The 24,389-nt window shown below is 42.2% G+C and overlaps 1 protein-coding gene across 3 annotated transcripts in view; it reads right to left on the bottom strand.

Moving 5' to 3' along the window:
- The window catches only part of ST3GAL3 (ST3 beta-galactoside alpha-2,3-sialyltransferase 3), a 96,660-nt gene that overhangs the window by 64,787 nt on the left and 7,484 nt on the right, over positions 1–24,389 (bottom strand). For 2 of the 3 annotated variants that reach the window (XM_087820380.1, XM_087820379.1), the window contains exon 2: positions 16,575–16,617. In XM_087820380.1, the coding sequence (XP_087676506.1) occupies positions 16,575–16,617 (43 nt within the window). Of the gene's footprint in view, positions 1–3,154; positions 3,305–16,574; positions 16,618–24,389 lie in introns of all 3 variants that reach the window. The other variant, XM_087820381.1, reaches the window with a different exon arrangement.

Below are 24,389 nucleotides of genomic sequence, written 5' to 3'. Positions count from 1 at the left end.
TAAACTTACTGGAAGCTTTTGGACTAGGCACAACAATGAAAACATTATAGGTTTTTTCAATTACTCCTCTTAATAGCCATGTGCTATTTATTATTAATTTCCACACAAGCTCAGAAAGGTGAAGAGACTTATCCAAGATCACACAGCTAGTAAGTGGCCGATACTGGATTTGAATCGGTTTCTAACACTGGTGCAGAAGTTCTGAACACGGCACTGCCACCAGCATGGATCACAGTGTCATCACAGAGGGAAGCAGAGTCCAGGGGCAGCGCACATGTGGCAGTAAAATTGGAGATGGGATAGAGAAGAGGGTCAAGAAGTGTGTATATGAGCAGCGAGGCACCATGAGTCCTTCATATCCTTGTCTCCCAATCCCCCCCACCTGCCCGCCCGCCCTGTACAGTGGGTTCCTGCAGTCTTTCTGAATTCCAGAAAGTCTCACAAAGGAGAGGAAAGATGAATGGCAGTTGCCTCTTTAACACAGTGTTGCAGAAATACATGTACAATAAGAGACAAACCTTTGGCCACCTCTTTCCTCTCTAGTTTACACCATCAACTTCTGGGAAGGTGCTTCAAAAATAAGGGCTATGAAACAGTCCAGGGGGCATGGACTCAGGTAATCGATAGTGGAGAAGAGGGAGCACTGGCAAGCTGGAGCACAGGGGAGCCAGGACCCAGCAGGAAAGGCTCTTCCCATGGCAGCGCAAGGTAGTCACATCAAGGCAGCTCTAACCCCCACTCCCCCGCCCATTCAAAAAGCAACAGTAACTTGAAAAACATACAGTCCTGGTTCAGCAGGCCAGTCAGGTTATTACCAAATTAAAATGCCTTAGACATGGCCTCCTGACTATCCCAGTGAAAGAAGAATAGGGGGAGTGTTGGGGACTCTGAGTCATACAGCAGGCTGGGACCTCTGGGGCAGTTAGCGGTCAAAACCACCAAGACTAACAGTCGCCAACTCCCTCAGGCCAGAATAGTTAGTTTCTCTAAGGCACTCACACTCCAAATGCCAGGAGGCCCCCACAGATGTCTGATCAAATCATTCAGCCCTTGTTCTTCTCATACTTTGCAGCTGGCCTTTCATTTTGGGAGACTTAGCGTTTCAACCAGTAAGAGCACCCATTGTCCTATGAACGTGACTACCAAGCCCCTGGGGTGAAGAGTGTAAACCACTGCACTCTCAAGGGGAAGTCCAGATGGACGGGCTGGAATCCAAAGAAGGAACCAGACTTCACTCCTCACTTCACTCAGAAGCACCGTGTTGAAGAAATCAGGCCAAGCCATGGGTTGTAAATGGGAAGAATGTAGTATCTGGAATCAGAAACATTCTCAGAGGACACTAGCAAGCTGTGTGACCTTGGGCAAGTGATGGAAAATCGGATTCTCAGCTTCCTCATTTGCAAATGGGAACCACTCAATTCCCAGGGATCTTGGGAGGGTATGGTGAGAAAGCCACTTGGATGGGAGCCCCACACATGTAATGTGAAAGATGAGGTGGCAGAGGCAGGTAGGAAGGTCACGGAGGCTTTGAACACTTGGCTCAAGTTTGGATTTTGTCATGGGGAGAGTCACTGAGCGACTTCCAGTGGGAGAGTGCCTTAGCCGACATGCATTTTAAGACTCAACATTTGGGAGGTGAGGAGTAGCACTGCAAGGGGCTGAAAGGAGCAGTCCATGAGGCAGAAAAATAATCAGGAGAGAGTGTGGTGTCTCAGTTGCCAAGGGAAGCGTCTCAAGAAGGACAAAGGGATCAACTGTGCCAGACAGAGTGGTAGACCTGGTGTGGCCGTAGGACTGACAATTGAGTTTGGAAACATGAGGTTACTCCTGACCTTGAAAAGAGCTGTTGCAGTGAGGGGTGAGGGTGGGGGATGAAATGCTGGTTTCACTAGGTTTTAGAGTAAACAGAAGAATTGGAGACATGGAATCTAAACTATTTTTAGGAGTTTTGGTATAGAGACAGAGAAATGGGACAACAGCTGGAGAAGTAAGGAAAATGTTTTTTGGGGGAATAGGAAATATTTTAGCATGTTTATATCTGCTTAGAATAAGAGAAAAGCTCATGATGCAATCAAGATGGTACAGTTGTAGAAGTGTCTTTGAGTAAGTGAAGGGAAAGAATTTAATACAAAATAAGAGTTGGCCTTAGCTCTACTCACCTTGCCCTGCGACTACCTATTCGTCTTGCAATACTCAGTTTAAGCACCGCTTCCTTTATGAAGGTTTTCATGATTACCTCCCTTCCGAGCAGAACCAACCCATTCTGCCTGTGGACCCCACTTTCACCTTTAGCTTGCTCACTCGTTCCCATACTCTCTCTTCCTCTCCCACCTCCTTCCCTTCCTTCCTCTCATGCATTCACTTGATCAATAAATATTTAGAGGCAACAGAGTCACTCTCTTTGGATCTGTATCCTGACTCTATCCCTTCCTAGCTGTGTGACTTTGGGCATGATATTTAATTACTCTGTGTCTTAATTTCCACAAGATTATACCACCACTCACTTCATAAAATTGTGAGGGTTATGTTATGTTTAAAATAAAGTGTTTAGTACAATGCCTGGCACATAGTTTCTTTCTCAGTACATGTTAACTGTGACAGTCTCATTGCCAAGTGCTAGACATTGGCCTGGGGTTAGGGATACATGATGACTAGGACAGAGGCATGGCCTGGCACTCATTACACTGAAGAGTAACTATCCATCTACGTATCTTTCTCTCCTAGACCATGAAAACTGAGCATAGTGCATAGCACAGAGCACATAAGTACCCAACAAAATGTTGGTTGGACTGAACATAACTGGTTACCTTGACTTGGAGAGTGAATTGACAGGAAGTGTGGGGAGAGATGGTGATGGCTGGGGAAAATGGAGAAACGACTTTAACAGTTATTTCTGAGGACTCTCTAGATCAGTGATTGTGACCAACAATCTAATTTCTAGGACTCTCTCAAAGAGGACTGAACTCAGATCAGCCCCCTATTATGTCCCCTCCCTCATTCCATGTTCTAGTTTACTGATGTGGAGGTCAAGGAACTGACTTGAGAGTGACGTAAGATCATGTAAGACACCATGCATACTGTCTGACAAATAATAGTTAATAAACATTAGTTTCCTTTCAAGCAAATAAAACAACTTAAAGGTAGCTGACATTACTGTGCTGGGAGGACTGGCGTAAACACACAGATAAGAAGCTTCAGCACAGAGCTCGCCGCCCACTGCCTCTTCCGTGTGTCCTCTCTCGCCTTCCTCACGAAGATGCTTTTCTCCGATTACTACAGGGTTGTTTCTGGGACAATGACATTACTTGGGAAATGAAAGAAAAAGCTTAGGTTAGATTTAATAATCCTACTCTGTCATAAAGCATTTTTTATTTTAACTTTTTTTGCTGAAATAGCTTTAATGTAAGAAAGGTTACTTAATACTGCCACAAATCCTTTTAAGCTCCAAGATGGAAACTTTTCTTAAGGACAATTTTCTCTCTCCTGACTGCCTCTCCCTTCCAACCCCATTACCCATTATTACAGGTCTGCTGGCTCTTCTTGCAATATCATGTGTCTCTTCATTCACTCACATTTGGGGTGCTGTCGATCTATCGTGCCCTGAGTATTGCTGACCTTTGTGAACTCCAGAGCAGACTTGGGCTTCTCTACAGTTTTTGCCTAACAGCGATCAGTGATTAAATTCAGCAGCGCTTTCTCATTTTCTTCCATCACTTTCAGAGAAAAGGAACTGCTTGATCTGAGCCATCTGGAATTTGTGGTATTTCTCAGCTCCGGAGGCCCTGCTTTCCAGCTCTTGTTAGTAGGCACAGCAGTATATTTTCAACATACCAGACTACTCTACTGTTTGATTCAATGATGAGTGCAGTTCAACTTTGTCTCCAAGGTCTTATAATGTACTTCATTTTTACTGGGAATATGCTCTCCAGTAGGCTCTTGCAAATGCTTTAGTTTGAGCTGTATAGACAATTCTCACAGACTCTCCGCCAGGGATCTGTTATGACGGCTGCAATTCAATTTTGTTTCTTTGCAAATTAAGAAACACATCCTCTTTCTGGGTGGTAGTGAAAAAAACAAGGAAACTAAGATTTATTGAGCATAAATCATGTGCCAGACAGCTGACCTAATTATCTAATTTAGCTTTACAATAATCCTCCAAGACAGTATAGCCTTTAGACCCAGGCATGCAGGGCTGAAAGAGACCCAGAAGACACAGTTGAAAGATGTGTTGTTCTATGTTTAAACTATAAAATTTCAAATGATAAATTCTGATAGGGATTGCGTTGAATCTGTAGGTTACTTTTAGTATGGACATTTTAACAACATTAATTTTCCCTATCCATGAGATAAAGTGTTTTTCCATTTATTTGTGTCTTCTTCAATTTCTTTCATCAATGTCTTACAGTTTTCAGTATATGGGTCTTTTGCCTCCCTAAACTTATTCCTAGGTATTTTATGCTCTTTGATACAATTGTAAATAGGAGGGGCTATTTTCTTAATTTCTCTTCCTGATAGTTCATTATTAGTGTATAGAAATGTAACTAATTTTTGTGTACTGATTTTGTATCCTGCAATTTTACTAAATTTGTTTAATAGTTGTAGTAGTTTTATGGTGGAGTCTTTAGGGTTTTTTATGTCTTGTCATCTGCAAATACAGTTTTACTTCTTTTTGAATTTGGATGCCTTTTGTTTCTTTTTCTTGCTCAACTGCTTTGGCTAGGACTTCCAGTACTCTAATGAATAAAAGTGGCAAGAGTGGACATCCTTGTCTTATTCATGATCTTAGAGGAAAAAACTTCCAGTTTTTCATCACTGATTTCAGCTTTAGGCTAGCCATGTGCTGTATGACACTCTCTCTCAATGCTGGGCAGCAGCAACAAGCTGCAGCAACCAGTCAGCCAGGTGATCATGATGGTAAACAAGTGATACTCTACAACGTACTATGTTGCCAGCATTTTTTGGAAACTGTGTTCTGAGCACATTTAAGGTAGGCTAGGCTAAACTATGATGTTTGGTAGGTTAGGCTTATTACTTACATTTTCGACTTACAATATTTTCAACTAACAATGAATGTATTGGGACATAACCCCATCATAAGTCGTGGAGCACCTCTGTATTTGTGTATGTCTACTTCTGTACTCTCTATTCTATTCCGCTGGCCCGTTTGTCTATTCTTTTATCAATACCATGGAACAGAATACTTGATTACTGTAGTGTTATTGTAAGTCTGAAGTCATGTAGCATCCGTCCTTCAACTTTGTTCTTCATTAGTTTTATGTGGGCTATTTTGGGTCTTTTGCCTATAAGTTTGTTGCTATCCACAAATAACTTGTTGGAATTTTGTTGTTGTTAATTCTCACCCAAGGATATTTTCTCCATTGATCTTTAAAGGAAGGGAGGGAAAAGGAAGGAAGAGAGAGGAGAAAGGGGAAACGGAGAGAGAAAAGTATCAATGACGTATCAACTGGCTGCCTCCTGCAAGTACCCCAACTGGGGCCAGGGATCGAACCTACAACCCAGGTATGTGCCCCTGACTGGGAATCAAACACCTGCAACCCTTTGATGCACAGGCCAATGTTCTAACCACTGAACAACACTGGCCAAGGCACTTGCTGGGATTTTAATTGAGATTATGTTGAATCTACAGATCAAGTTGGGAAAAACTGACATTTAAACAATATTGAGTCTTCTAATCCATGAACATGGAATACCTCTCCATTTATCTAGAGTTCTTTGATTTCTTTCATCAAAGCTTTGTAGTTTTCCGTGTGTGTGTGTGTATTTTGTTAGATTTATACCTAAGTATTTCTTTGTGTGTATGTTAATATAAATAACATTATGTTTTTAATTTCAAATTCCAGTTGTTCACTTGCTGGTAAATAGGAAAGCAACTGACTTTTGTATATTAACCTTGTATCCTGCAACCTTGTTATAATTGCTAATTAGTTTCAGGAGTTGTTGCCAACTCTCTGGGATTTCCTACATAGACAGCATGTCATCTGTGAACGACAGATTGTTTATTTCTTCCTTCCCAATCTCTATGCCTTTTCTTTCTTTTCTTATTGAATTAGAGCTTTCGGTATAGTGTTGAATAGGAGTGGTGAAAGGGGACATTCTTGCCTTTTCCCAGTCTTAGGGGAAAAGCATCTTGTTTTTCATCATTAAGTGTGATGTTAGCTGTAGATTTTTTGTAGGTGTTCTTTATCAAATTGAGGAAGTTTTTCTTTCCTAGTTTGCTGAGAGTTTTTTCTAAAATAACGATTGGATATGGATTGTATAAAATGTTTATTCTGCAACTCATAGATATAATCATATGATTTTTCTTATTTAGCTGTTGATATGATGGAATACAGTAATTGATTTTCTAATGTTGAACCAGTATGTATACCTGGAACAAATCCCACTTGGTTGTGGTGTGTGTCTCTTTTTATACATTGTTGGATTCAATATGCTAATATTTTATTGAGGATTTTACATGATGAGAGATAGTGATCTGTGGTTTTCCTCTCTTACAATTCTTAATCTGGTTTTGGTTTTAAGGTAATGCAGGCCTCACAGACCAAGTTAGGAAGTGTTCCCTCTGCTTCTATGATGGCCTCTTAGGTACAGTATTATTTCCCTTTCCACTTCTGCTCTGCTCCGATCCATCTGCCTTCTCGCAGTTGAAAGTCATTGTCCTATACATCACAATCAATTGTTTTTCACCTGCTTAAAACACTTCAATGGCATCTTCTGCCCTCAAGATGAAGCCCAAATTCCTTACTATATTTCCATAGCCCTGCATGATTTGTTGTCCATTCCTCCAGACTAACCATGCTTTACCCTCAGACCTCTTAGAACTTTGACAGCACGGAAAAGACAGATATTAAGTCTCTACACAAATATGTATTTCAACTGTAGATAAGGGAGAGATACTTAAATAGGCCAACAGAATGTACAGGAAACTCTTCCATTGATTCAGATTTTAAAAGACCATGAAGAAAAAACTAAAGAAATATTTGGTAGCCAAATATTAATGTAAAATGGATTTTTAAAAATAGTGTTTAAGAGATAATAGAGACCAAGAGATAATCATGAAAGCATGAAAAAAATTATAGAAAAAAGGCACATCCAATTTTTTTTTCATTGTAAAGGTATATAAAGACAATACAGAAAATGTAAACTCAAAAGAAAAAAGTACCCACAATCCCACTATCATAACTACTATTACATTCTGCAGTAGTTATTATGTTATATTCAGATATGATTATAGTGACAGGCTTGAAGGCTACACCCTCAACGGCTCTCAACCCTGGCATGTTAGAATCACTGGGGGAACTTTATAACATTAAGGTACCTGAGCCTGATTTCTGATCAACTAAATCAGAATCTCTGGGTGGTGAGGTCCTGGGTTGAGAAACACTGTATATAGACATACTCCTACATGTAGGCAGGGGCCTTACCTCAAAGGTGAGTTTATTCTTGGTATCAATCACCTGGGAAAGTGGAGAGCTCCCAGACAGGAAACAGAATACTTTAGAGCAATGGTTGTCAACTTAGCTGCGTATCACTCACCTGGGGAGCTTTAAAAACCTCAATGCCCAGGCTACTCCTCAACCCAATGACTTCAGAATCTCTAGGGTGTACATGCAGGCATCAGTAATTGATTCCAATATGCAGTAAAGGTTAAGAACCACTATGCTGAGAGCTCCAGGTGAGCTACAAAGTGAGACTTTGGCTTTTGGGGGCTTGGTCACATAGGTATCAAGATGTCTAGGAGGAAGGCTTTGAACAGTGGGTTATGAAACAGGGTAAAAGTTATGATGCAAAGAACCCAGTCAAATCCTGCAATGCTGTGCTCTCCTGTTGTGAACTAAGTGTAGCCCTGTCTTGAACTATCTACTAATTAGATAGAACTCTATATTCTGCAAACCAGACTACTTCTTTAGTTTTTTATATTCTCAGGGTTTTCTTATTTTTTTATTTCTTTTAATTAAATTTATTGGGGTGACTCTGGTTAATAAACTCTCAGGGTTTATTTCCCTGTTGTCCTCTTTTATTTTTAAATTTTATTGATTTGAGGAGAAAGAAACATCGATTTGTTGTTCCACTTATTTATGCATTCATTGGTTGCTTCTTGCATGTGCCCTGACCAGAGATCAAACCAGCAACCTTGGGGTGTCGGGATGACGCTCTAACCACCTGAGCCAGGGCCCCTGTGGCCCTTTTAATCTTTAGTGGAATATTTTTAGCTTTGCATAGAGGAACGAAGAGAAAAAGTGTTTTTTTGCCTGTTTTGTGGTTGTTTCTCTCTCTCTCTCTTTAAAGCATAAAGAGAACCGTGCTCTCTGTCCACATGACAGTGGCAGCAGTTCTTGAAGTGAGAGGCCCTCTAGGAGACGGTGCAACTCAGGGTTAAAGGCAGACCTCGCCACGGCATTTCCCATTCCCCCCAACTCTTCCAACACTGACACCTGGGGTCTGGGTTTGCTTAGTGAAGACGGCATTACTCTTTCTTATATCCTCTCCCTCTGTCCTTAACGGACTTAACAAATGCTTACTGAATATTTACTACGTACTGCAAACACTATACTAGGCACTGGGAATACATCTGTGAGCAGGGCACTCACAGCTCCAGTCTTAATAACGCTTACGATGTAGTTGTTCAGACTTAAGATCAAACTGACAGTGTGGATTTGGAAAAAAAAGAAGGCTGTGTTGAATAGGGTGATGAGTAGAAAGTTCGGAGCCAGGCAGAGGGGGTTTGGATGCTGGATTGATCACATATAGTTCCATGAACACAGGTGAATTACTTCTACGGTTACTTTCTCAACTGTTAAACTGCATTTAAATAACCACCTACTTCATAGAGTTGTCCACCAATTCATTCATTCATTCAACAGATATTTATTCAGCAATCACTAAGTGCTCAGCACTGTTTTAGGTGCTAGAAAACAGCAGTGAACAAAATAGACACCCCCACCCCCACCCCGCCTTCCCTTTAGGAGACAATCAACAAGTAAGTAAAACACAGATATCTAACAGTGATAAGCACTCTGGAGAAAATTACCTGCTAAGGGGAACAGGGAGTGCTGATGGAGAATGAGGTTATAATTTTCAATGGGAGGGCGGGGGAGACTTTACTAAGAAGGTAGCATTTGAGCTAAGGTCTGAAAAGGTGAGGGAGTAATTTCTGTAGGTATTTGGGGAAGAGAATCCCAAACAAAGCACAGAGCAATTGCCAAGAGTCTGAGATATGAGACACAGCAAGGAACCAGTATAGAATAATACACAAGGAGAGAGTAGTAAGAAAACAGGGGTCTATCTAGGTCATGTAAGGCCTTGGTTAGGCAGGGCAAAAACTCTGGCTCTTACTCTAAGAGAAATGGGAGCCACTGGAGAGTTCTGATCATGGCAGTAACCAGATCTCTCTTGCATTTCAACAGGATTACTTGCCTGCGGTGTGGAAGCTGACCACTGGGAAGGCAGTGTGAAAGCAGAGAGCAGTCAGGAGTGCAATCATGAGGTAGAAGATGATGGTTGTCTGGACAAAGGGATCATGGTGGAGGTGGTGGGAGTGATTAGATCTGGAAATACTTAAGACAAAGCTAACAGGGCTGATGATTAGTTTTGTGTCAAAGATATAGTATTAAGATGTTTGACCCAAGCAACTAGAAGGATGAAACTGCCACTTACTGGGATAGGAAAGATTCTGGGAGGCAGGGAGTATGAATCAGGAGTTTGGTTCTGAACATGTTAGGTGTGAGGTGTCTAATATTTATCCAAGTAAAGCAAGTAATTGGATAAATGAGTCTGGAGTGTGGGGAAAGAAGACCGGGCTTGAACTATAAATTTGGGAGTCATCAACATATAAATCTTTAAAGCCACAGACTGAATGAGGTCATCTAGGTGGCTGCTGTGAGGAAAAGGTAACACAGAAAGGACCTAGTATGGCATTAGCATATAATACCTGCTCAATAAACACTTTCACCTTGTAGCCCCAGGGAACTTGGCAGGCTGTTCTGGAAACAGTAAACTATGCTTTCGGGTATAATTTGCACTGCCCATGTATACGGGCCTTTCACAATCTTGGTTTTCACAAGCCTTTTGGGGGTTAAAGCTGTTGGTTTCGGCTTTTATATCTTTGTATCTTCACAAGCAATTCCTTATGAAATTAGACTGAGCATTCAAGTCTCCATGTCTGCAACTGCCCACACGGCAACCAGGAAACACCACACTGTCACAGCAGACCAGAGATTACTGAGAGCTTGGAGCACCTACCCACACCCTGCTGAAACAGATGAAACTTCCACTAAGTGAAATCAGCTCCCAGAAGGCTGACAGCAGCTCAGGAAACACATTTGGACACCAGGGTCTGGCTCCTTCGCGGCTCCAGATGGCTCTTCTCTCCGCTGGACTAAGGGGCACATTCCTGGCTCACGGGGTCATAATCCTCCTCACAACTGAGACTGAGATACCTTTAGTGTTCTGTCTGGAACGCTTTGCCTCCAGCAGGGCCAACCCCATCTCTTCCTTTGATTCTTTGCTCAAATGTTACTTTCTCAATAAGGCCTACCCTGACTATCCCATTTAAAGTTGCAATCCCTTCTCCAGTTTCCTTTGTCCTAGCACTCACCATCTTCCAAGATACTGAAAACATTATTACACTTTGTTTATTGACTGTCTTGTTCACTGGTATAGCCTCAGAGCATGAAATACTGCCTAAGGCATAGTAAGCAGTTGCTCAAGAAATTTGTTGACTAAGGAAGTGCTTACCCTGACGCTGGGGCAGCAGCCTGTAGCCCTGAGCCTTTCCCCAGGTCCCTCAACTCTGAACAGAAGGCTCCTTTCAGAGAATCCAGGGACTAGGGCCTGGGACCAGACTCGAAGGTCCTGGAGATACCCAGTGGGACTGTGCCTGAGTGCACTGAGCAGCCTGCGTGCCCACCCCCGAGGGAATACAAGATTGATTCTCAGGCAGCCTACAGCCAGCAATACCCAGCTCTCCAGCCTCACATCCTGGTCATTCTGGTTCTCTCTCAATTACATCCTTGTCAGTTTTCTCTTCCTCAAGCCACGGCTCTCTGCTGCTGCTTCTCGGACCAATCTCCCCCCACCCACCCCGGCACCACACTCTAATGTCCAGTGTGCTCTTGGAGCCTGTTCCTTCACGTCCTCCTCGGCTCCCACAGCAACCGCCCGCTGCCTGCAGCTTTCACAGTCACCTAGCTCGCCCTGAGAACACCTATTCTATACACCCTGTGTGACGGAGGCTGCTCTTCTATACCCCATGCGCCTGAGGAAGATCCCTTGTATCCTCTGTACTCCATTTATGCTTCCAAGCCACTTTATTTAAAAAACAAAACAAAAACCTACTCATTGCAAAACAAAAACCTACTATCTAGAAATACTAACTCCTACTTTCCCTTGCTGTTTTCACTCTCTCTCCATTCACTAAAACTTTAGCTCATGACATCCTTTCCAATCAAACTTAGATGGTTGTCCATATGGCTTAGAATTTTCAGTTTTATCTTAGCTATAAAGCGCATGGTTAGTGCTCAGGAAACATTTTACTAAATGAATAAGTGAAAAAATGAAATCTGGGGCATGAAGCAAGAGGCGAGCTGAAAGCTGAGGATTGAGTCTCATTTTGGGGCTATATCCTTCCCAGTTTACCAGACACTGATACACTGAATCTCATCCTTGGGCAATTACTATTACTCCCACTTTATACTGGGAAACTGAGGCTTAGCAGTTAAATAACTTATGCAAGATTACAGCTAGTGCCTGGCTGGTGTGGCTCAGTGGTCTGAGTTGTCGAACCACGAACAAGGAGGTTACCGGTTCAATTCCGGGCGAGGTTGCGGGCTCAAGCCCCTAGTGGGGGTGTGCAGGAGGCAGCCAATAGATGTTTCTCTCTCATCGATGTTTAGATCTCTCTATCCCTCTCCCTTCCTCTCTCTCTAAAATCAATAAAAAGTATTTAAAAAAAGATTACAGTTAGTAAGATGTGGAACTGGGCTTTAAAAATGTATGTCTGACTTCACTGCCCATATTTTTAACCTTCAAAACCCACTGTCCCCCCTGAACAACAGAACTTGCAGTTAAAAGGCAAGGTCTGTAGCCTGAATAATTTTCATAGTGCTGACAAGTGATTCTGTTATGCAGATATAAGCAGCATGGAATTCTCAAAGGAAACAGAAAACAATTTATTCTACAAAGAAATAATTAAAAGAATATAGTGAAGATAAAAAATCCAAAACATCTTTTCTAGATTTTTTGAGTATCATTGGATACAGAGATATTTTAAGTGCATTTCTATATAACAGGACCTCAAGAATAAAAAACACCTGAGGTGGAGAGACAATTCTCATGCAGCTATACAGTGCTGCATTCTCAATCAAGGGCCAGCCAACTATAATTTGTAGGTCAAATCCAACCTTCTATCTGTTTTTTGTATGGCCTTTGAGTTAAGAATGTCTTTTTGCTTATGATACCCTGCTCTCATTTTACATTGATATTAAAACACTTTAACAGTGTGTGTGTGTGGGGGGGGGGGAGTGTGCTTTACATTTTTAATGGTTTTGGAGTATATTTCATGACACATAAAAATTATATGAAATTAAAATTTCAGCCTGGCCGGGCGTGGCTCAGCGGTTGAGCGTCTACCTAGGATCCAGGCGATCAGGGTTCGATTCCCGGTCAGGGCACATGCCTGGGTTGTGGGTTTGATCAATGACTCTCTCATCATTGATGTTTCTATCTCTCTCTCTCCCTCTCCTTTCCTCTCTCTGAAATCAATAAAGATATATTAAAAAAATAAATAAAAAATTTCAGTGTCCATAAATAAAGTTTTACTGGAATACAGCTATACCCATTTGTCTATATGCTGTCTATGGCTGCTTTCATGTTACAGCGGCAGAGTTGAGTAGTTAGAACAGAAACAATAAGGCCCCCAAACCCTAAAATATTGACCATCTGGCCTTTTATAGTAAAAGCTGGCCAACCCCTGCTATAGATAATTTCTTCTGACTTATCTTCCAGTTTAGTAACTCTGTCTTCAGTTGTGTCTAATCTACTGTTAAATCCTATTGAGATTTCTGCCCTGGCCAGTGTGGCTCAGTTGGCTGGAGTGTTGTCCTATGTGTATGCCAAAAAGTTGTGGGTTTGATCCCCAGACAGGGCACATAGACAGGTTGTGGGTTCAGTCCCTGGTCGGGGCACGTACAGAAGGCAACAGATCGATGTTTCTCTGTCACATCAGTGTTCTCTTTCTCTAAAAAATAAAAAAAAATTAAAATTAAAATCAATAAAAAATATATCCTTGGGTGAGGATTAAAAAAAAAAGAAAGAAAAAAATCCGATTGAGTTTTGTTAAATTTTGGTCACTGTATTTTTTGAATTCTAGAAGTTTTTCAACTTAGAAGTTCTTTATTTTCAAATCTAGTATTTTACTTTTTATTTATTTTAAAATATATTTTTATTGATTTCAGAGAGAAGAAGGGAGAGAGAGAGACAGATAGAAACATCAATGATGAGAGAATCCTTGATCGGCTGCCTCCCGCACGCCCCCTACTGGGGATGGAGCCTGCAACCCGGGCATGTCCCTGACAGGGAATCAAACTGTGATCTCCTGTTATCATAAGGTTGACGCTGAACTGCTGAGCCATGCTGGCCAGGCTAATATTTTACTTTTTATAGTTCCCTATTCCATGTATATAGTTTAATCTTGTCTTTTATTTCTTTATAGTACATATAACTGCTTTAAAAACTGTGTCTGGTAATTCCAATGTCAGAAGTCTTTGTGAGTCTGCCTCTGTTGTCTATTGTCTTTCATGGTTCTCACTAATGAAGCCCTGTTTCCTTGTGTGCCTAGTTATTTTTTACTGTCAGCTGCTCATTTCCTTGAAAAGTTATTTGTGAGAAATTCATGTCTTTCTCCAGAAAGGGTTTGCATTTTCTTCTGCCAGGATTTGGAGGAACTGCCAGCCTGGAATACTCAAACTGAGTTCATTGAGTGATAAGAACTCTGGCGGTGACTGTTGTGTTTCTGTTCTAATAGCTTACTGCTCTGATCCTCTCAGAGCTCTGACAATCTTTCCTGCAGTCCTGGTTTGGGTGTGCAGGCTTAGTTCTAGTTTATCCTCATGTTGAGTCCTTTGGGGTTCCAATTTAATGTGGAATGGACCAAAGACGGAAATATGACATTTAATAGACCTGGAGGCTAGAATGAGAAGCTCTAAAAGTTCATCAGCATTTCAAACGAAGAGTAGAGAGACAGTGGGGCAGAGGCAATATTTAAAGAGAAATGGCTAAAACTTTTTCAGAACATATGCATTCTTATACTTAAAAAGCTAAATAAATCCAATCAAAATAAATGAAAACAAATTCTTACATCTGTACTCATATTCATACTTTATAGAACCCTTTCTTTTATTCTTCATTAAACCTTAGCAGTAGGTATCATTATCTACATTTTTTTGTAAGGAAAAAATGGGATTCAGACGTCTAAAATGAATTATCTAAGCAGCAGGGGCAGAATTCACATCCAGTTCTGATCCAAGTTCAACTCCTTTCTATATGTTAGAAACAGAACACAACACAGCAGAGAAAGACTTTATAAGGGTAGATCTGATTATTCCTAAGGAACTACCCCTCAAAAACAGAATTTCTAACTTGGGAACCTCTCCCTGGAAGCAGGTAAAAATCCTTCCCACATATTTGTGCTTTCTTCTGCAGACAGTATTGGATTGAGAAAGCCTTTGTAGTAAGAAAGTAAAGTTCTAACTTGTATATTAAGTTATGAGTTAAATCAAACAAGGCCAAGCCAGTTCCCTGGGCTAAAGACAAAGCTAACTCAAAGGGTTCATGGTACACAGCAGAAAGCTATACAACAACCTGCTGTGTACCATCCAACTGTCAGGACAGCAGGGCAGGAGGGTCCTCCTAATTCCCCTCCTTACACTCTTGAGGACAGTTTAAACACTATAGTTAATGTGTCCTACGTAACATCTTTTGTTCATCGTGATTCAACTTGGTAATCACTACATCTTTCATTCTGGCGGCATTTCACTTGCTTATAGCTTATACTTGATCTGTTTCTTTGTCCAGAGCCCTAAATTAAGAATTTTCTAAAAGGAAGACTGTGGCCTTCTAGCATGTTCAAGCCCCATTCCCCAGGCTGCTAACATGTAGCTTACATTTCTCTACTAGCTTGGTATGAAGAGCAGACCATTCTTCCCTGATGGCTGCCTCCATGATGCATAAAAGCTGGGATATTACAACTCCTAAACTCACAGTATGAGGCACCAGAGCCAAGAAGCCAGATACCAGGAAAAGGGGTGAGATGCCAGATAATTCAGTGGGAAACCCAAAGAGCCCCAGATTCGATGTCTTATACACAGGTGCAGCCATCAACATCAGAAGCAGCTGTGGCCAAGGCCTCATGCAAGAAAGGAAAAGGAGACACAGTCTGATCTTTCGTGTACAGGACATGGGCCAGAGGTCTACTCAGATGACCAACAACAGAGAAAAGCCACAGGTAGTTTTGCAACCATGTATCGCACATTAACCACGGGAGGGGTCCTGTGCGGGGCATGAACACACAGAGTGGGCAGAGCCTGACCTCGAGGCTTCCTGATCTAGCCATCCACCCATCCTTGCAGCCAGGGCTCAGTGATTACTGAGCATGTAACAAATAGATGCCAGCATTGTGTAGGTGCCAGGGAGACCAAGAAGGCAAGAACAGGGAAGGATTTGGGAAGGATTAGATACCATTTACTTGAAAGTCACTATGAATTAATTGTTTCAATTAAATCCTACAACAACACTGTGATATAGGTATATTGTTATTCTCATATGACAGAAGAAACTGAGGCTCAGAGTAGTTAAGTACCTTGTCCCAAATCACAATGAGAGAATAAATGACAATCTGGGATTTGAACAAAGCTTTGCATGGCTCTGAGCCTGTGCTCTCAATAAATTAATAACCATTACAAAATTAATTATAGTATAATGAGATAATTGGTGACAGAGGTAGAAAATTCACAGGAAGCAGAGATAATTTTCTGTAAAAAGGAGGCAGTCTTTGAGTTTTCCTAGTGGACAGGAAGAAAAGGAAATTTCAAGCACAGATAACAAACACATGCAAAGGTATTGGAAAACGGAGGGTGTACCTGTGGGAGAAGGACAGGAGGAAGACAGGGGCCTGACCATGGAAGGCTTTGCAGGCCAGGCTGCAGAGTGCCTTTGAGAGGCCACTGCCTCCTGCTGCAACTCAACCACCCTCCACTCTGGAGCAGAAACCTTTCCATCCAGGGGCCTCCTTGCCCTCAATCTCCTTGCACTGGCTCCTTCTCTAATGAGCTGCCTGTGCCAGCCAAATCTAAGGCCTTATAAATGCACCCACTATCCCATCCTCTGCAACCCCCTGCAGACTGTAACATACTCCAAGATTCTGCTGACAGAATGAGGACAGAAGCCCCTGGGAACCCCCCAACACACACAGGGGTGATGAGAGCTGACCCTTCAAAGTCGGAAGCCAGCTCTCACAGACCTCTCTGCCACAGAGCAAGGCATTTTCTCATTCTACTCACAGTTTAGAGTCCAGCTTCAGGAGGAAGCCCAACCGATCATACTCTGGAAAAAAAAAAAAAGGGCAGAAAATGTCACTGAAGGGAAGCCCTGCTGACACTAGAAGATTGCGTTCCCCAGACCTCGACCATGGAGACAGACAACTGCTTCAAAGAACAGACCCAAATACATAAGCCACAACTCAATTTAAGTTACAAAACTCTTACTGAACCCGTTTTGTGAAGGACCAGGTTCAAGCCAGGTATTTACACCAGGACATCTAGGCCAACCAATCCCTGGATGGTTTATAGTTGTCTTCCTGTTTAAATGTGGTGCTTGAAACTAAAATTTAGTAAACCACAAAACCGGACCCCTGAAAAGGTAAGTGGGTCAGAGTAATCTTTGCTTCCCCTAAGCTCTAAACACAATTTTTGCTCAATCAACCACGTTAACTATGGGGGGAAGATATGGCAGCCAAGGGGTCCCCAAATCCATGGCAGTGATCCCCTTCATGACAATCACAAAGAATTGACAGCCCTGGCCAGTGTGGCTCAGTTGGTTGGGTGTTGTCCCATGCACCAAAAGGTTAGGTTGCCGGTTCGATTTCCAGTAGGGACATATGCCAGGACTACGGGATCGATCCCCGGTAGGGGGTGTGCAGGAGGCAGCCAATCCATGTTTCTCTCTTTTCCTCTCCCTTCCTCTCTCTTTAAAAGTCAATTTTTAAAAATCAATAAAAAAAAAAAATTGATAGATCTGATTACATAGGAATAGGAAACTTAAATTGAAATCTAAAAACAAATTGATGTTTACAACAAATGATAAATCATTATTTTATTTAAGTTCTTTATATCTTGCCTCATTCTAAAATGAAGTTGAAGCAGTTTTTTAAAAAAACTATGAAGTTTTCTTCTTTTAAAAACAAGAAATATGGGGGCCAAAAAGTAAATGAGCATAGGAAAAATAATAAAATGCAGTCAGGACAAAAGCACCAAAAGTGGATGTCCTAAGGTCCTCCATGCTTGCTGGAGGAGCATTGAAGATCTATCCCCAAGATTTCTCACAGCTAAAACTAAACGCAAAGCACTGATGTAAATAAACCAGGAGAACCACAGCTATTCCTGATACTAAGACTTGAGGGAAATTTTCTGCGTCCCCAAAAATATTTGTCGAAGAAAAATGACAGGAAGTGTCATAGGATTGTTTCCTCTAACTTTGTTCAATGTTTGCAGTGTGTGCGTGTGGAATGGCATCACCAAAATAAGGTGGTTTATGAATGCAGTTCTCAGCTTGCCTGGCTTAACCTGAGGATAAACCAGAACACTAAGGCCAAGCAACTAAATGGAAAGGGCTAGGCAGCAAGCTTTCGAGAAACTCAGCCTTCAGTAAGCAATGAATGGCCAAGACAGGGAAGCACCTCACCAGAGTCATTCTGCAGGCCGATTAAGGCCAGCCTCGAGTGCTTTCATAAGCAGCTAAGCTGCAGTGAGAGGCTAATTCCTCTTCTTAAAATTGAAGATACTGACTAGGACACATAACTCAACAGAAGGCTTGCCTCCCAAGAGAACAGGTTTGGGCAAGTGAACACCTTTCTTCAAAATAATTCTGGTTTTGCTCTAACTCAGATAAACGGATGAGTGGATTTGCTCAATAATGTCGGGAACTTATAAAAACCAATTAAGAAAAACAAAAAAGGTTTAAATTAAAAAAGTAAACTAAAAAATTCTCTGGACTTCCCACACTGAAAATAGTTTAAGGGGACAGAGGAAGACAAAGTGAAGGTGTCTGTGCTTATCTCCCAATGTTTCCACATTCAATATAGTGGCTGCACTAACTTAGGCAAATAGGGTAATTGGTTCACATAGCCAAAGCATGGGAAGGGCCAGGGTGCAGAGGGCTTCAGGATAACTGAAAGTGAATGGAATGTTGTTGTGGGGATTACTCTGCCTGTTCCTTCCCGGTGTTCTTTCCCTGGTTTCCAGTCATTTCCTCACACAGATTCATGGGTCAGATTCATGGATCACCGAAGTGTATAATTTGGAATTACACACTTATCAGACTCTTTGACTCATGTCTCTCCTCCACGGGACTGGAAGTTCTACTAAGGCATCATCACCAACACTGTGCTTGCCGGGTTAAAAGAATGGTGAATGAACACCACCTTCTCTGATCTAAACTACTAGCCCAAATGCCCTTTATCTAGGCTCATCACCAAACATACAAAACTTAATGCATTTCTGCCATTAGTTGCTCATGAGTCTGTAGTGCACATCTGTTGTTTCTTTTTCTTTTTAGAAGCAAACCCCTTAAATCTCTTTCCAGGATCTACTCTTCTATCATTGCTGGCAAGTGGTGAGATTGTCCATGGGTTTTCCTTATCTAAAGCATAGATACTTGGCAAATGCTAGGTTGGTTGGACTCTTTTTTGAGCTGAGTGACACCAAGGAGAAAAACAGTGTGCTAAAGAGATGGACCGTTTGTTGCCATCTAGATTCCTGGCACTGCCCTTCATGTCCTTTCTGAGTACCAGCTGTCTGGCTTTTAATTTGATTCTATGGGTACTCATGTCCTTCCAGTAAATTTCTTTTTCTTTTGCATTAGCCAGGGTCAATTTCTGTTGCTTACAGTTAAACAATCCTAACTATATATGTTCTCTGTATCTCTGGCACCTAATTAGGGTACGGTACAGACTTGGTATACCATAAACGTAATGAATAAATGGAAGAATAAATGGAGTAACCAAATGACCAAGGGAGCCTAATAGGTAGCCTTAGGTCCTGGGTCCTTTGTCGCTCTCCTCCCTCGCTGTGAGGGCAATGTCAGCGCTGGGGGCAACGGCAGCGGTGGGAGCTGCCTCTCCTCCTCACCAGCCTGGCACCCTGTGCACTGGCGCTTCCTTGGCTCTGAACACCTTGGCTCCCACCCTGCCCAGCTGAGCTACACCACCGCCACCTCCTATGGAGAGCCTGAGCTGCTCTTCCTAGGCATACTTTCCTCATTTCAGTTTCTGGCTTTTACTATGGGGTTCCCTTTGGACGACTCCAAATTTTCCAAGGTAATTCCCTCCTGTCATTTATAAAAGCCTAATATTTAACCTTCTCCACCGAGGCTTCCTGAGGCTCTCAGTAACCAGTGACTGCCCCATCTCCAACTCAGCCAAGGATCTTACCTGACAAGCTCTCTACTCTCATATTCATAAGCTGTTACTGAATATGCCACATGGTCATAAACTGTTACTGATGGTCTAACCTGTACAGTTCCTCACAGTGTCCCTGACTAGCAGGAAAGCTTAAGTATAATCTTTAGGAAACATAAACTAGAACAGAAAGCAACCAGGAAGTCCCAGGCATACTACTGTGCGAGTGCAGAGCTTCTTACTGTTGGGTTTGGGTAAGGCTGCAGATCCCACAACATCTCACTGTATACAAACGTGTTCTTGAAGTTGCATGTGAATTCAGCGTATACAATGGAAATGCTATTTTGAGTGTACCAACTCTCAGGGACAATTAGTCCACTGGGAAACTTTCAATGAAGCCCAGGTCTCCCTGGCAGTCCATGGATCCCAAATCTGTAATATGAACAGAAGACTCTGGGACTCCCAAGTCAGCCAGGCACAATATACACTGATGTGCACATACAGCTCTCCCTGCACCTGAGGGTACTCTCTTCCCAGGTGTCAGAGCAGCAAGCCTGCAACTGTGCAGCGGAGGAGAGGTGTTTAGTATGCTGGTTTAGGCTTCCTGCCTCAACCAGGCTGGAAAGTCCAGCATTATAAAAACCCCTCACAGAGGACCCCTGTGTGTCCTTTGCCTGGCTCCAGATGGGAAGTGGCATCAATAGTGCAAATCTCTGCTCTTCTCCTTCTGCACTTGCACCAAGTCAGACCTGTGAATGCCTAAAATGCTTTTTCAGACGCTGAAAGTCTTTGATATTAATCATTAACTCTTCCATTGCTATTTCAAGGGATAAATTTGTGTTCTAACTCATATAAACTCCTAGAAGGTTCAGAAACTGGACATAAACAAAAGGAGGCCATGCACTAAAGTGTGTATGCACCTAATAATGAAAATTCTTGGTATATAAGGCAAAATGAACAGAATTACAAGAAATATACAATGGGTCTACTGTCATCACAGTGGAAACGCATACACCACTGAAAACTCAGACTCACTAAGTCAGCGAGAATTCAAATGATTTGAACAGAACAATAAATAAATTTGAACCAACTGATATACAGAGCACCTTATATCCAACAAGTAAAGAATGGACATTCTTTTCAAGCACACATGGGACATTTATGAAAACTGACCACCGGTGAGGCATAAAACATGACATAAAAATTTATGAACACTGAAATAAGCTCCTTTTTAGTCAACATTTAATATATTCTGTAAAACATTTTGCTCATCATAATTCTACAATGTAAAGAGAATTATGTTTTCACAATGCCTTGTTTAGATAACCCTAAGTCCCCTCCTGCTTATCTCAGCGTGGTGTACAAACATTACCACTTTCTACCTATGCTCTCATGTGTAAACAGCGGGGAGCACCCTACACAATGAGATCCTATTCTAGGGTGAAAGGAGACTTCCCTGAAAGTTCCCTGGGGCCCATTGTCCTACTCTGGGCTCACCTTCATGCCACTGAGCCCCAAATGGAATTTCTTTTTTTTTTTTTTTTTTAAATGTCTTTATTGATTTCAGAGAGAGGAAAGGAGGGGGGAGAGAGAGTTAGAAACATCAATGATGAGAGAGTCATTGATCGAGCCCACAACCTGGGCATGTGCCCTGACAGGGGATCGAACCCTGATCACCTGGATCCTAGGTCGACGCTCAACCGCTGAGCCACGCCCAGCCGGCCCCAAATGGAATTTCAAGGACCACAGGTGTACATCGTGAGCCAAAGGTGCCACTGGCATTTTTGGTCGCCTGTGACCCACTTTCTTTTTTCATCCTAAAGAACCACCACAAATTCCCATCAACCATCACTGTGCTTTTGCACAAAGCACTTATTAAATAACTACTGCTGCTGACAACAATGAGTATTTTCCACGAAGACCAGTTGAGGAACATTACTGAGGTCTATAAAGTTTAGTTTGTGGGATAAAAATATATGGACTTCACTCTATCAGAAAATTGCAGTGCTTCATACTGGAATACACAGGAGCCAGTAAGGCAGGACAGGCCATTAGGCAGGACAACTCCAGCCACACAGGAGAAGCAGCTCTGCTGCCAGATCTTAAAAGGGGTCTCTAGCTCCAATCTCCGAGCTATGATGAATGGCTAAGTGCAAAGGGCATAAGGGTAAAGGAAACGAGGACCTATCTTAACCAAAAGAGGTCGCTCGTTTCTGAAGACATGGCACTGCAGAGTCTCCAATAAAAGTCATGGGTTATATTAAACGTAAGTAATACACGTCATGGTCTGGGTGGAGGAGAAAGTTGGTGACAGTTACAAATGAACTGTCATACATGCCAGACGAAGGAAAAAACTTAAGGGAACTATTACTTATTGAGCATCTACTGTGTATTCATGCTGCTCTCAGTAACTCTACCTATACTCTCAATTTAATCCTTACAACCGTATGAAGTAAGTATTATCTCCATTTTACAGATGAGGAAACAGACTCAGAAAGGGGAAACAACATGCTTTATATCCCCAACCAAAAAGCAGACTAGCTGGGATGTTGCTGATCCAGCCCAGGCCTAACTCTGAAGCCTCTTTATGTTACGTCTCACTGACTCTCGGAAACGAAAAAGGAGACCGTCATATTAGGAGAGCAGCTGCCATGAGAGAATTACCTACTATTTATCAACCACCCCCCACCCCAGGGTGGTGTCAAAAGACCCTAGCCATGCCCACACATAAACTGTGGGAGTCCACAGAGCCCTGAGAGGGACTGGCTAAAGTGCAAACATTTCCCACATCATCTCAAGTCAGGAAAATAAATCATAACATAGGATCAATTAATCAAAGACAAACTAAAATAGGAAAAGCAGTTTTATAAAATAAACACAGAAAAATTCACTGACCTAGACTAAATTAACTGACCCAGTAAAATAACTTGGAGGATCACAAAATGAAATCCAGTCTCAAATGGATGGATGCTGGCATGGGGGAGGAGAGAGACCTAGCAAGAAGTTCCTGGTAAGACAGGGTCCCATGGAACTAGGAGCCCTCTGTCCAGGCACAGTATAGCACTTCTGCAGTGGGCCACCGCTGGGGGTCAATGGAATGAAACCTCCAGTGGGAGGTAGAGGCCCATACCAGTGAAGGAAAAGCTGTCATGCATCAATTTCCCCTCTATTCTGGGAAAATAGCAGATGTCTAGAGCTGGGCATGCAGTAAATTCAATTCAGTTCATAACATCAAGTGTGTCCAGACCATGCCAGGGCATCTTGCAGGAGGATTATGAGGAAGAGCATGTCAAAAGAACAGCTGGGCCCTGGCCGGTCAGTGTGGCTCAGCTGGTTGGAGCATCATCCGTACACAGAAAGGTGGCGAGTTCAATTCTCAGTAAGGGTACATAACTAGGTTGCAGGTTCGGTCCCCAGGTGCGGCTCGTATGAGAGGCACCCAACTGATGTTTCTCTCTCACATCTATGTTTTCTTCTCCCTCTCTCCCCCACTCCACTCTCTAAAAAAAAACAATAAGCAGCCAGGCTGGTGTTGCTCGGTGGCTAGGCGCTGACCATGCATCGCGCTTGCTGGACAGATTCCCGGTCAGGGCACATGCCTGGCTTGTGGGCTGGGCCCCCAACGGGGTGCAGGAGGCAGCCGATCAATGCTCCTCTCACATCGGTGTTTGTCTCTCTCTCCCTCTCCCTTCCTCTCTGACATCAATAAAAATATAAAAATAAAAATAAATTTAAAAAACCAATAAACATACCGTCGGGTGAGGATAAAACAAACAGCTGGAACAGGAAACAGGGGAGAAAAAGGCTCATTCTGCAGTCTGTACCTTAAACTTCACGGCGGGGAGGTCTACAAGGACAAATGACCACCAAGCAATTATTACACAAAACAGGACAGTGTCCCTCTCTCCAATCAAAAATAATTTAATTTTTCCCAGTTGTAGGAATAACACATGCTTATTGTAAAAATCAAAATGTAAAAAATTTACAAAGAATAAAGTGAGAACCATTTGAAACTCTCATCTAAACTTAATTGCTACAAACATTTTGGTGAACATCTTCCCAGAAATCTTTCCACACATACATGTGTGAAGATGCATATATAATTTTACTTACATGTGGCCTCAATACACATGGTTTGTTTCTGTTCAGTTCACTCAACGATATCCTCAACATCTTCTGGGTCAATAAAAATAAAACTGCATCATCATTTTCAATGGCATCGCAGTATTCTTCTACATGGCTGTGCTATTATTTATGTAATTCTTATTTGTCCATTAAGTGATGGACATTATTGCTTCTATTTTTCTACTCTTCATTCAACAAATATTTACTGAGTATCTATTATGTACCAAGTACTGTTCTAAGTACCAGAGACACAGTGATGAACAACATAGGCAAGGTCCCTGGCCAAATGAAGCCTACATTCTAGGAGGGAAGACTGAGATCATACAAGTAAATGAACAGATAATTTGAAGGAAGGATGAATGTTAAGAAGGAATAAAGACATACCTTCTTAGAGAAGGACTGGGCATCAAGAGAGTAGACAACATTAGATAAAGGGGTCTGGGGAGGCCTTCCTGCAGAAGTGATATTTGAACAGAAACCTGAGACAGTCAGGCAAAGGAGAATGTATGAACATTCTAGGTAGAGGAAACAGTGAGTACAAAGGCCCTGAGGAGGAAGAGATCTGGCATATTCATGG

The sequence above is a fragment of the Miniopterus natalensis genome, chromosome 9 (assembly GCF_054644295.1).
Source record: "Miniopterus natalensis isolate mMinNat1 chromosome 9, mMinNat1.hap1, whole genome shotgun sequence".
Taxonomy (NCBI): Eukaryota; Metazoa; Chordata; class Mammalia; order Chiroptera; family Miniopteridae; genus Miniopterus; species Miniopterus natalensis.
Note: the sequence above shows the minus strand (reverse complement) of the source record. Positions and strands in the feature narration are given on the sequence as shown.